Source organism: Caloenas nicobarica, chromosome 32 (assembly GCF_036013445.1).
Source record: "Caloenas nicobarica isolate bCalNic1 chromosome 32, bCalNic1.hap1, whole genome shotgun sequence".
Taxonomy (NCBI): domain Eukaryota; kingdom Metazoa; phylum Chordata; class Aves; order Columbiformes; family Columbidae; genus Caloenas; species Caloenas nicobarica.
Genome location: NC_088276.1, coordinates 2,691,102 through 2,704,444, shown reverse-complemented (window position 1 = coordinate 2,704,444; position 13,343 = coordinate 2,691,102). Strand labels below are relative to the sequence as shown.

The 13,343-nt window shown below is 49.0% G+C and overlaps 1 protein-coding gene across 1 annotated transcript; it reads right to left on the bottom strand.

The window, feature by feature from the left end:
• Positions 1-2,433: 2,433 nt before the first annotated feature.
• Positions 2,434-3,417, bottom strand: LOC136000257 (olfactory receptor 6E1-like). The gene has a single exon (XM_065654036.1). It carries the CDS (start codon positions 3,415-3,417, stop codon positions 2,434-2,436), a length of 984 nt encoding a protein of 327 aa, XP_065510108.1.
• Between the last annotated feature and the right edge of the window lie 9,926 nt (positions 3,418-13,343).

Genomic DNA, 13,343 nt, shown 5'->3' with positions numbered 1-13,343 from the left:
GACCAACACCCTCCATGCGACAACCTCGTTTCAGGTAGTTGTAGACAGCGAAAAGGTCTCCCCTCAGCCTTCTCTTCTCCAGGCTAAGCAGCCCCAGCTCCCTCAAATGCTCCCCATCTGACTTCTTTTCCAGACCCCTCACCAGCTTTGTTGCCCTTCTCTGAACTCACTCCAGCACCTCAAGGTCTTTCTTGTAGGGAGGGGCCCAAAACTGAACACAGCATTCAAGGTGCGGCCTCACCAGTGCCAAGAACAGAGGGATGATCACTTGCCTGGTCCTGCTGGCCATGCTATTCTTGATGCATGCTGGGACGCTGGTGGCCTTCTTGGCCACCTGGGCACATGCTGGCTCATGTTCAGTCACTGTCCATCAACATCCCCAGGTCCTTTTCTGCTTGGCAGATTTTCAGCCGCTCTTCCCTGAGCCTGTAGTGTTGCGTGGGGTTATTGTGAGCCAACTGCAGGACCCAGCACTCGGCATGAAATTGAACAAGTCCGAGTGCTGGATTGTTCACCTGGGATAGAGTAACACTGAGTGCAAGTGTAGATTGGGAGAGAGTGGCTGGAGAGCAGCCCTGCAGAAAGGCATCTGGTGTGATGGTTGGCCACAGGGTCAATAGGAGGCAACACTGTCCCCCAGCAGCCAAGACGGTAAACTGCATCCTGGGGTGCATCAAACACAGCACGGCCATGTGGTCAAAAGAGGTGACTATGCTGCTGTATTCAGTGTTGGTGCGGCCTCACCTTGAGTGCTGTGTGCAGTTCAGGGCCCCACATATTATCACAACAAGGATGTGAAGGTCCTTGAATTCATCCAGAGGAGAGCAACAAACCTGGTGAAAGAGTTGGAAGGATTGTCCTCTGAGGAGCTTCTGAGGACTTTGGGCTTCTCTAGTTTGGAGAAAAGGAGGCTGAGGGGTGACCTCATTGCTCTCTACAGCTTCCTGAGGAGGGGACATGGACAGGGAGGTGCTGAGATCTTCTCCCTGGTGTCCAGCGATAGGACACACAGGAATGGTTCAAAGCTTGGCCAGGGGAGGTTTAGACTGGTTATTAGGAAACATCTCTTTATCAAGGATGGTCAAACACTGGAACAGGCTTCCTAGAGAGGTGGTCAATGCCCCAAGACTGTCAGTGTTTAAGAGGCATTTGGACAATGCCCTTGCTAACATGATTTATTTTTTGGTCAGCCCTGAATGTGTCAGGTATTTGAACTAGATGATCGTTGTAGGTCCCTTCCAACTGAACTCTTCTAGTCTAGTGCAGTCTGTTTTATGTATATACCTGTTCAGGGTGGATTCTTCCAGCAGCGGGGCTCAAACACTCATTCTGCTCAGTAGCCTCCCCAGGACACCGGCCTTGCCAGTTGCAGACACCAGGACGCATGAGCCTCCAGGGCCGCAGCCCCATTCCAGATACTGGTACAGACAACCCCAGTCACACACATGCGCGCACACTCTTATGCCCAGTCACTCTGGTCTCTCAGTTGCTGGCACCAATGACAGGCTGTCTGACCCCCTGGTCCTGCTCCAGTTGCTACACTCACACCCCCACGCTCACACGTTCACATAGAGAAGAGATTTGCTCACATAGCAAAGACTTAGAAGTTAAGTTTAATGAGAAGACAGGACAGACTGCACTGGTTGGGGTCCTTCTCCAAAATTCCCATGGTAAGTCCTGTGTAATCCAAAGATGCTCTTCCTCTGCATCCCACCATGTGTCCTGCACCCCTAGGCAACAATTCTGTTAGTCTAAATGGTGATCCAGAGAGCTGCTCTCAGTGGCTCCTCTTGATGGGCTTCACACCTGGACAATGAGGCTGAGGGCTCTCCCAGGGTAGCCTTGGGACAAGATGTTCATTCCCCAGAGCCTGTAATTTGGGTTCCCACTTGCCAATGAGCCTCTGTGCTCTTCTTGGTTTTGGAGATGGGCTCCTGGTGAGCTGGTGGCTCCCCAGTGATGGGGCTGAGAGCAGCCGGGGCAGGGTATTAACTGTCTTACTCCTCCTGCCATTGTTAGTGCCTTCTTTGTGTGTGCAGAGGAGCTTTTTATCACTTAACACATGCAACGAGATAGGAAAAGAGGAAATGGGCTCAAGTTGCACCAGGGGAGGTTTAGATTGGATATTAGGAAAAAATTCTTCCTGGAAAGGGTAGTTGGTCATTGGAACAGGCTGCCCAGGGCAGTGGGGGAGTCACCACCCCTGAAGGTGTTTAAAAGGTGTTTAGACAAGGTTCTTAGGGACACGGTTTAGTGCTAGAATTGGGTTGTGGTTGGACTCGATGATCCTGAGGGTCTTTTCCAACTGAAAGGATTCTATGATGCTATAAATCTCCTGAGGTATCTCTGTCTGGAGGTTACATACATATGCATTGGTATTGTTTAACATATGATAGCAGACCACTGGAATTGCTGTCCAGAAATGCCTCATGATTAGGGGAAAAGCTGTGTTCTTGTACGGGCAACGGCTTCATTCAGGGCCAGTATCACAGTCTTGTTTCTGAGACTGTAGACGAATGGATTTAAGAAGGGGTACAGAACAGTGTTCAGCAACACTACAAATCTGCTGTTCTCCAAGGAAACACCTACTGAAGGACACACGTAGAGAGCAATGCAGCTCCCGTATCCAATTGCCAAGGTGGTGAGATGGGAAGAACATACAGAAAAAGCTTTCTTCCTCCCAGAGGCTGCTGGAAGATGTAGAATACAGAAAAGGATGCACAGGTAAAATGCCAGAGTTAAACATAGGGAACCCAGAATGACAAATGATAAGAAAACAGAGTCTATTTTCCAAAGCAGGCTGGTGTCAGAGCAGGACAGTTTGAATAAGGGGGAGTTGTCACAGAAAAAGTGATGGATCTCATTTGAGCCACAGAAAGTCAGCTGCGAGAGGATGACCAGGCGGTAACTCAAGAGTGTGAAGCCTGTGACCCAAGTAGCAACAACCAGGTGGATGCAGAGCTGAGGCTTCATGATGGCAGCATAATGCAAAGGTTGGCAGATGGCAACATAGCGGTCAAAGGACATGACAACTAGTAGAATAAGCTCTGTACAGCCCAGCATAAAATAGGAAGAGGATTGGGCAAAGCAGCTGCTTAGCGAGATTGTTCTCCTCCCAGAACCCAGGATCACAACCAACTTGATGCTTGTGGAGGATGTAAACCAGATTTCCAGGAAGGCCAGATTGCCAATGAAAAAGTACATAGGGGTTTGAAGGCGGTGATCTGCATACACGAGGAAAATGATGGTAGCGTTCCCCATCACTGTTGTCAGGTATATGAGCAGAAAGACCAGAGAGAGTACAAGCTGCAGTCTTTGATCAAGCCCTGAGAAACCCTCTAGGATGAACTCAGTAACTGCAGTTCCATTTTCTGGTCCCACGTTGAATTTTGGTTCGTCATGCCGAGACAGGAACATGGCAAAAAACAAGTGTGATACAGTCTGGGTGAAAGGCTCCCCAAAACTCTCTGCTTCTTTCCTTTCTTGCAGTCTTCCTATAGTACACAGATAGAGGACTTCAAGCACTTCTCATACCCTGATTTTTCGGTATCAAATTTCATTTGGAGTTCTCAGAGAATTTGTTGTCTTCTTTCTACCTTTTTAAAACACTTGTAAAGAATTCTTCCTTCATGACAGAAGATTTTAAAGTCTGTTAGCTATTTTATCCCATTCCTGGCAAATTCCAAATTCACGCAGGTCTTTTCCAAACATCTGTCACACCTATGTGCCTAAGTCATCTCTTTTATTGCACAAATGCCAAACTATTACATCAAATCAAGTCAAATCAAATCACATCAAATCACATCAAATCAAATCAAATGTATGTTGAAAGCTTTTCTTTCTACTTTTGAGTACTTGCCTTTTTGGACTAGGAATCCCTGAGTATCTATTGATTTCAGAATAAGCAGTATCAAGCATCTCTTTCGTAATCCCGTGCTTTCTTCCACAGCTTTGTGCTCTTTGTTTCTTCAGGAAAGGGGAGGGCAGAATAGGGACCAAGTATAACTCATCTTCTTTAGTACTCTAAATAATGACTGAAATTTGTTATGGTTCCACCCGGTCTCATCTGACATCCATCTGCACCGAAATGCAGTTACTTCCAAACAGTTGCTCATTGCTATAACTATCAAATATCCTGACCTAAACGCAGACCAGGAGAATAGTGACTGGAAGAGATCTGTAACATTTCTTTTGCGTGCCAGCTATAGGTTGGGAGGACCCAGCCTTGAGAGTTTTCTCCTCTCTCCATTGATTATACAGGGAGCCTTGGGACAACAAATTCTCACAGGCACCTATTGTGAAGCAGGTGAAACTCACTATTCAAGTCTGACATCTCCGATTCCTTAAGTTATTTTGTTTTTTAAATCGAACTACACATCTAGGAGAAAGAAGGACCAAAAAAAATCCCACATATACAATAAAGACTGGTGTTTTTCCCTTCATCTTTCCATTTGTTTTCAGGCATAGAAAGGAGTAGAGCAGATGGCTCCAAAAAAAAGAATAATTCAAAACGCAAGGGGAGAAGAGAGAGAGGAGGAGATGGTGGGTTTGAGGTGGTGAAACAAAGTTGTGTGGGTGTGCAAGCAGAGCTCTTCAGTCATTAGTCACCTGGGTGGTCCAAGGACTTTCCCATCTCATTGTCCACAGAGACAACAACAGAAAGTGGTCTGAGACAACAGATCAACTTGAAACCAAGTGATTGAGTTCAGTCAACCTCCTTCAATATCATCCACCTCCAAAATAAGCAAAAAATTAGTCACCTTCAAATTAAATGTTGGCCTGACTCGTGTGGGATTTCTCCAGGTGGGATTCCAGACAGTGCTGGAGACAGGCAGATCCTGCTGTGCCTGGGCCTGTTTCCTGTGCGTAAAGGTAGTTTTTAACATCCTGGGTGAAGAACCTGACTGTTTCAGAGATCTCTGTAGCAGTTTCTGCTGCAAAACTGAATAAAGTTGAGTAACAGTAATTACTTAACTTGCTTGCACATGCCAGAGAGGATGTGCAGGACAACAGGCTGGCTGAATTGTAAGAACTCAGCAGAACTGTTGTACAGGGAGCCTCACTTGATCCACTTGAAGACACTCTTGCAAAGATCCTTGCACAGGAGTCTCTTCCAATCTATGGTATTTCATAATTCAATTAATCTTTTCCTCAGAGAGCTCTTCAAAGAATAGGCAAGGAAGTAAAAGAGACAGAGGGAAAGAAGTAGAGATATAAAATGTGCCAATACAAATTGAGAAGATCCTCTGAACAGTGTTTCCCAACTCAAACCATTGGTAGGCAATGTATTTTGGGAAATGGCTGCATAAAAACATTCACATAGAGATACAGTGTTTAATTAGCTTGCTGACACTTGCCCATGGTACTGTCAAAACAAACAAACTAACTAACTAACTGACTATGAAGAGTTTCATGAAAATTGGTTTAAAAATACTGGCAGTTGTGGAAAGGAAGACTTTTTGAGCTATTACACAGAAGTCTTTTCTGCAGAGGGCTCAACTATTTCCTAAAATCTACATTCAGGAATTGATTCAGTTGTTTGCACAGAGGTGGCCACTGCCTCCAACATACCCTGGGGTAGCTGAAGCACCATGTGGGACTGGGAAAAGTCTCCCAGGACCTATGGGAGCTGTTCTGGAGCACAAGCTGTTAGGCATGAGCTGCTGGGTGGGCTGAGCAGGGACCTCAGCAGCACAGCAGCCCATTGTGTCCCGTTGGCTGCTGCTGTGAGGTCACTTCTGTCACAGAAACTGACTGACCAGCAGCGGGAAGGCAAATACTCAGAGGTCATGAGGGCCATCAGAAAGCTGCTCCCAAGATGATGACAGATTTGGGAATGTCAAGGGGAACTGGGACAGGAGAGATTGGAGATTTGGGGGAGGAAAGAATGGTTTGGCCAACAGAGGTGAAAGATTTGGAGGGTTTGAGGTAACAGTGATGCCGCTGTGACACTGACTGTGAAAACATTCATGTTAGGCCCTTACCTGTGTTCTAAGCAGTAATCTTAAACTCTAACCTTACCCCTAAATGCTAGTCCCCACCCTGACAGTAATGCACTACTTTAAACCCAAACCTCAAAATTTACCTCTAAGCCAAATCCCAAACCCATAACCCCTTATTGTTAGTGTTACCTTTTCACTCACTTTAACCCCTACCCTGTATCCCTAGCCTTAAGATACCAGCCTTAACCTTAGGCCTCACCACAACCCTAAAAAAAACCCCTAACTCACAAAGCTAGCCCGTACCCTTAACACTAACCACGCACCTAAGCAGATTACCAGATGCCTAAATCCTAACCCTGAACAGCGAGCTCTAATCCCTAATCCCTAAATTGAACACCTCATCCCCAGAGCTCTCATTGCCATGCTCACCCCCATCACCTCCAACCCCTCTCCCTACCCAACTTCAGCAGTTTGGCCCCTTGGGGCAACCCAGGGTTATTCTGGAGCAGCCACGGGGCATCTGAAGAGGGATGTGAGGTTACAGGTACCTGACCAGCTGTCAAGCCCAAGGAGGAGATGGGCAGGATTGCTGGGATGAGGTCTATGGTGCTTCAGAGACTCATGGGCATGTGAGAGGCACATGGCTGTGATGGTGGCTGTGAGGTCACTTCCACCTGAGTACCTGATAGGCCAGCTTCAGGCACATGACTGGTCTATGTGTGTATCATTGAAGCTGTGCCTAAGGAACTGATAAGCCACCAACATGCATGTAGGTTGAATGCTGTTTGCAAAGTCTCTGCTGCCCTAGCACCTTGCAGGACTGGCATGGAGATGCACCTGGCAGTCAGAGAAAGACCACCAGCAGGTGCATGGGCTTGGAGGCTGACAATCATTTTACTTTTATCTGCAGCAGGCACATGCCTTTAGTCTCATCCAGCAAGCTGAAAGGTCAACAGCAGGCGTGCGGCTTGGAAGATCATGGTGAGGATACTTCTTTCTGGTCAGCTGAGAGACCACAAGCAGGCTGACGGGCTGGGTCAGACACCCTAAGGGTGGATTCTGAGATCATGGAACTTTGCTTGATAATGGGAAAGAGCAGAAGAAAGAGAGAAACTGCTGCAAAGTTCTGATTGGAATGTGGAGACGGGACATGATGAGCTCAAAATGTCACTTGAGGGCTGCACTGTGGTGCAAGAGGTCACCCAGAGGGAGTCTGCGATCAGCCCATGGCTTTGTGTTTCACGGAACAGCCAGGGAGGGTGGAAAGACATCAGTGAAGTATGGAAATGCCATGGCGAGAGCAAGGTGGGGAAGAGATGGGTGTCTACAGCCATGGGGAGAGAGGGGCAGGTGTGGGACAGCGTAAGACAGTCAGAGGTGGAGGTGGCCAAGGGCTCTGGTAGGGCTGGAAGGCACCCACAGAACAGAGATCTCTGTCCACTTGGCCATGGCAGTTGTCTCTGCCACAGACCTGTGAGGAGACAAGTCCTCATGGCACAGGGGCCTCATTGCAGCCCCACAGGGAGGTGTCAGGCTGTTGTTCTTCACTCAGCATCACACCCACATCCCACTGCCCCAGGAAGAGCCACGCAGGAGGGACAGGATCTGCCTTCCCAGGGGCTGGGCTGAGGGCTTGGCCTTTCTGCCTCATAAATCGAACCAAAGGTTTTCTCAGCATCAGAACTGTCTGTACGTGACCTTTGCCTATCTGCCATCATGGCCTCCAAGTATCTGCTCTAACGACTCCATCAGGAGGGTTTGTTGGTAATTGCCGTCAGTTGGGCCAATTAACGCTCCCAGACACTTTGGCATTTGCTTCTGACTTTACGTTCTTGATAGGTTTTTTCAGTCTCCTCTCAGTATCTGAGGTTCATGGACTCAGCACCAAATGCACCATGGGGCTCATAAAAGTGGAGAAAGCCCTAAGGATCTGTGTGTCTACCATGATTTTTGAAAAGTCTTCAAGACTTGTACAGTAAATTAGAGAGGTTTTAGAAGTCCAGTTGAAGATTTCTATAAGCATTTAATAATTTTTATTTTCATATTTAAGGATTTTTTCATTACTTTTCGCTTTATGGAAGAGGTGATACCAGCATTTTCTAATTGATATTGATCCAGACTGTCTCCTAAGGAGGTCTGGACAGATTGGAAAAGTAGTCCCTTGAGGTCTGACACAGTGGGGACAACCTTGCTCCTCACCTCCCAACACCACTATTTCTGTCATTGGACATCTGGGAGTTACATCACTTTTCCTTACATCAGACTTCTGCACTGAAGGCTGCAACTGGATGTTCAAGCCCCATTCCACAAATTTCCACCTGCTCTCATTAGAGAACTGGCTGCAAACAGGCACAGAAAGGTTTTTCTTGGTTTTGAACACACAAATTCAAATGTGATTAGATCATCAAAAAGATAAAACACAGGCCTCAGCTCTATGCCAAGTCCAAGCTGGCTGCAATGAGTTCCACCTTCCAGAAGGGAGAACCATGCAATAAATGTTTTTGAGAGATAGATAGGAAATTATAAATAGAAACACAATTAAAAGACATGGTGAATTTCTTCAGGCCAGGAGGAAATAACTGGAATGTGAGGGAGATGAAACACACGGAGTAAGAGATACAGTACTGGTGATGCAAAGACAAGGAAAAATCAATATTTCTTCTCCTGCTGTTAATACACATCCTGAAAAATTCTCAGTTAGAAATCATGGGAAAAGCTCAGACATTTTACTGAATGTACTCAATCATTTAAGTTGAGTTAAAGGTTCTCATAAGATTTGAAATTTCTCAGGATTGCCGTCACTGTCCAACCATGAGCACAGAACCTGCAGGAGACCAGAGGCCCTTGGGAGCTGCAGGCGGAGTTCCATCTGAACTGGGGGAGCCACCAGTGATGCCACTGAAGTCCCAGAGGACCTGGACAATGGCATCCAAACTATCAAACTTGAGTACAAACGGAGAAAACCTGAGACCATTGGGAAAAAGTAACTGATGATAGTTGTGAACTGGGGAAGAGAGTCGGGCAGAGAAAAGGAGGGATCAAGGTGGACTGTGGAAGAAGCAGCCTGTGGAAGAGTGGGGAGGAGAGGGATTCGAGGGACCAGCTGCCCGTGGGGAGGTGGCTGGTCAGTGCTGGTCTGGCCAAACCCCCTGCCTCATCACCATGGTCTGTCCTGCTTATTAGACTGGTTTCAGTTGGGGTAGAGTTACTTATCTTCATAGTCACTTGTATGGGGCTGTGTGTTAAATCTGTGATGGAAACAGTGTTGATCACACCCCAGTATTTCAGTCATTGCTGAGGAGTGCTTGCACAGTATCAAGGTCTTTTAAGCTTCTCACGCTGAGAAGTGAGAGGAGGCAGGGGGTGTCCAAGAAATTGAGAGGAGACGCAGCTGGGACAGCTGACCCCAACTGACCAAAGGGGTCTTCCATACCGTATGTAGTCATGCTCAGTAATAAAATCTGGGAGGAGAAGGGAGGGGAGAACACTCAAAGTGATGGCGTTTGTCTTCCCAAGTAACTGCTATGTGTGATGGAGCCCTGATTTTCTGGAGATGGCTGAACACCCACCTGCGAACGTAAAGCAGCAGGTGAATTCCTCATTTTTCTTTGATTGCACACGCAGCTTTTGGTTTACCTATTAAACTCTCTCTTTTGGGTACCGCTGGCTGCTGCTCCCTCATTTTCCTCCTCTTATCACTTTCCTCCTCTTTATCTCAATCCACGAGTTTTCTTTTACTTTTGTTATCCTTCCCCCCATCCTGCTGTGGGGGAGTGAGCGACCGACTGTGTGGTGCTGAGCGGATGACCAGGGTTAAACTACGACATTTCTTAAAGTCCCCTCCTGGCTATTTGCTGTGTCAGTGGGTTCACTGTTGTGTGTGGTTTTGGTCAATTCTAAGTGAGGGTAGCAAGGAGGAGGAGGACACCAGGATGTGAAGACACCCAGGGTTGGAATGGCCAAATGGGTAATATCTCTGAGTCTGGGCAAACACAAAGCCCAGGTCCACAGCTGGGGGAACACAGGAGCGTGTGAGACAGTGCATAAGTTCTGCCCAGGATGTACGGACCACTCGTGCAACCTTCACACCAGAGCAGTCTGAGAGGGGGAACAGGACAGGGTCAGATGTGTTGCTCATGGTTGTGTAAGTGCTGCTGTTGGTGTGGTGGCTGTGAAGGTGCTGTTGCCTGTTGGAGCTGGTCTGTATCAGACTGTCTGTGTTCGTCTTTGTTTCCCTGCAGATACCTGCATTTAGTGCTTTCCCTTTGATGACTCCACCTTGGGCCATGTCTCACTCTGTGGGGTCCTGTCACTGCCCACCTCAGGCACACCCGGTCCGTGTGTATCCCATGGGCTATCCGGGCAGCTCCTGATTCCTCTCCTGGAGGATTGTCCTCTGCCCCATCATGCACTGGGACGGTGCATATCTCAGTGACCATTCACCATCTCCACTGTCAACAGACAACAAGGGATGTGTCCTGCTGCATCCTGCTGTTGCCCTTGGCCATGGATCAAGTGAAACAGCAGCCCCGATTCGCAGGTGTCAGAGAGGGAACGACCACTGAGTTGCCCATGGGCAGCCCCAAGGCCACCAGGGCTGCTCCTCCATGGGGCAGCATTTGCCTCCTGGACCCTCCTGCGTCCTGGGGCTGCTCCCCCAGCTCCAGAGGATTGTGAAGAGGTGGGACCTGAGACAAACTGGTTTCTGCTGCTTCATTTATTGAGTTTATCAAAAACTAAGGAGTGCATATACATATGTAGATGAGGTCTTTGGTTCAAGAAAAGACACGCAGGAGGCCAAGAATTATATTATTACAGCCATGAACCAAAAACCAAAGCCCAGCAAAAGCACTATGGAAAAATATAGACACATAAGAAGAAAAGTTAGTCCTAGCTATTTCTCTTGCAGCCCTAGTGACACAGTGTGAACCTTAGTAACCTAAAGCAGTGAGTATTGAAATATTTTCCTCAGGGCATCCTTGAGCTCCTTGTTCCTCATGCTGTAGATGAGGGGGTTCACTGCTGGAGGCACCACTGAGTACAGAACAGACACCACCAGATCCAGGATGGGGGAGGAGATGGAGGGGGGCTTCAGGTGGGCAAATATGGCAGTGCTGACAAACAGGGAGACCACGGCCAGGTGAGGGAGGCACATGGAAAAGGCTTTGTGCCGTCCCTGCTCAGAGGGGATCCTCAGCACGGCCCTCAAGATCTGCACATAGGACAGCATGATGAAAATAAAACATCCCAAAACCAGAAAACCAAGGAAAGCAACAAGCCAAATTTCCCTGAGGTAGGAGTGTGAGCAGGAGAGCTTGAGGATCTGGGGGATTTCACAGAAGAACTGGTCCAGGGCATTGCCCTTGCACAGTGGCAGTGAAAATGTATTGGCCGTGTGCAGCAGAGCATTGAGAAACCCACTGGCCCAGGCAGCTGCTGCCATGTGGACACAAGCTCTGCTGCCCAGGAGGGTCCCATAGTGCAGGGGTTTGCAGATGGCAACGTAGCGGTCGTAGGACATGACAGTGAGGACACAATACCCTCCTACTGCCAAGAAGGCCAATGAAAAGAGCTGTGCAGCACATCCTATGTAGGAGATGGCCCTGGTGTCCCATAAAGAATTTGCCATGGATTTGGGGACAATGGTGGAGATGCAGCCCAGGTCGAGGAGGGCGAGGTTGAGGAGGAAGAAGTACATGGGGGTGTGGAGGTGCTGGTCACAGGCTATGGTGGTGATGATGAGGCCGTTGCCCAGGAGGGCAGCCAGGTAGATGCCCAGGAAGAGCCAGAAGTGCAAGAGCTGCAGTTCCCGTTTGTCTGAGAATGCCAGGAGGAGGAACTGGGTGATGGAGCTGCTGTTGGACATTTGCTCTGCCTGTGAACATGAGGACCTGTCACAGGAGGAAAAGACAGTGACAAGTTAGAGGAGCCTTCTCTGAGAAAAATAAACATGCCATTTCTCACGGAAAACCTCATCCTTGATGGAGGCATGTGTCAGCTAATTCTCCTTTTCCACCAAATTGCAAACACGGGTCATCACAGCTTAAAATGCAGCTTGGGCACCTAGTTTCCATGAATGCACCTTTGGGGCAAGACCCCCTGGGTTGGTGTCAGAACTGAAACGGACCCACATTCCCACCCCAAGTCCAGAACGTCAGAGCACCAGGGACAGGTGGAGAAACAGGGAAGAGCACTGCAGTGCTCCTGAAAAATAAAGCAAGGCCAGAAAGGCAGACGGGCATGATGTGAAACCTTCTCCTTACCTGGCTGTGCTGCTGCCACTCACATGATGACACTGTAGAGCAAGTACTTGTAGCACCTTTTTTGTGTACCACGTTCCAGAAACCCTTCACCTGGAGGTCCAGATGCTGAGGTGGAGACTCGTTACCTGGATCCCATGGCTTTGGGGCAGAGGTTCTGCTGGGGAGGGGAGGAGACCAGGGGGTTGCACTGGGAAATGCGTCTGCACTGCAGGGGATGGCAGGGGGCTTCCTGAATCCCCTCCCCAGCATTTCTGGTCCCAGCTCCCTCTCCCTGCCCATGTCTCTGCTGCATGGAGCTGTCCCTGCTGGGAGCTGTTTCTCTGCCCCTGAATCTGCTCCCTGTCAGTGTCACATACCCCATCTCCCATGCTCAGCTCTGCCCTGCTCACACCTCCTGGCACCGGCCACTGCCCAGGGGCAGCTCTTTGTGTGCAGGGGCTCAGGAGCAGCTCTGACAAGTCCTAATGAGGACTGGGGTCTTAGCACCTTCTCCAGGACAAAGAAATAAATTCCCATGTCCCACTGTGCACCCAGACAACCAAGAGTGGAAAAAACTCAAAACTTAAAATTACCCCTATCAGATAAACACTTCCTCAGTGTCCTTCAGAAGGAATCTCTGCAAATGTCCTGGGGGTGAGCTGGAGCTGTGAGCAGCCCTGACCCACGCAGCTCCCTCTCAACAGCAGAAGGACCCTGCCCTGCCGGGAGTCACTCCTTCCCCCAACAGCTTCTCCCTCAGTGTTGTTGGGATCTCCCCGGTCAGGCTGAGCGCTGACCCTGGCAGGTGGCAGAGTCCCTGCAGGGACCCTGCTCTGCAGGACAGCCCTGGGCATCCCTGGGTGCTCACCCAGCTTCACCCCCTGCAGCTGGGAGAAGGCAACTGTCGTGCCCTGTCCATGCAGGGAATCCCTGCTGAGGAGTAGATCCTTCTCCTCCATGCCAGCCATGGGATGTGCGAAGTCTGGGAGATAATTGCAGGATCCTCATCTGCACCACCCTGCACCCAGAGACTTACTGTGTTAAGGACTGTGAAGATTTCCCTTCGAGTGATCTCTCAGCATCCTCCAACCCCAGACTGCATTTCCCCTCTCTCCCTGGCTCCTCTCCCCTCGGTGCTGCAGACAGAGCCCTCAGCCCT

Bases quoted from the DNA above. Each gene is read 5' to 3' on its own strand.
- LOC136000257 (XM_065654036.1), bottom strand. From the start codon at position 3,417: ATGTTCCTGTCTCGGCATGACGAACCAAAATTCAACGTGGGACCAGAA.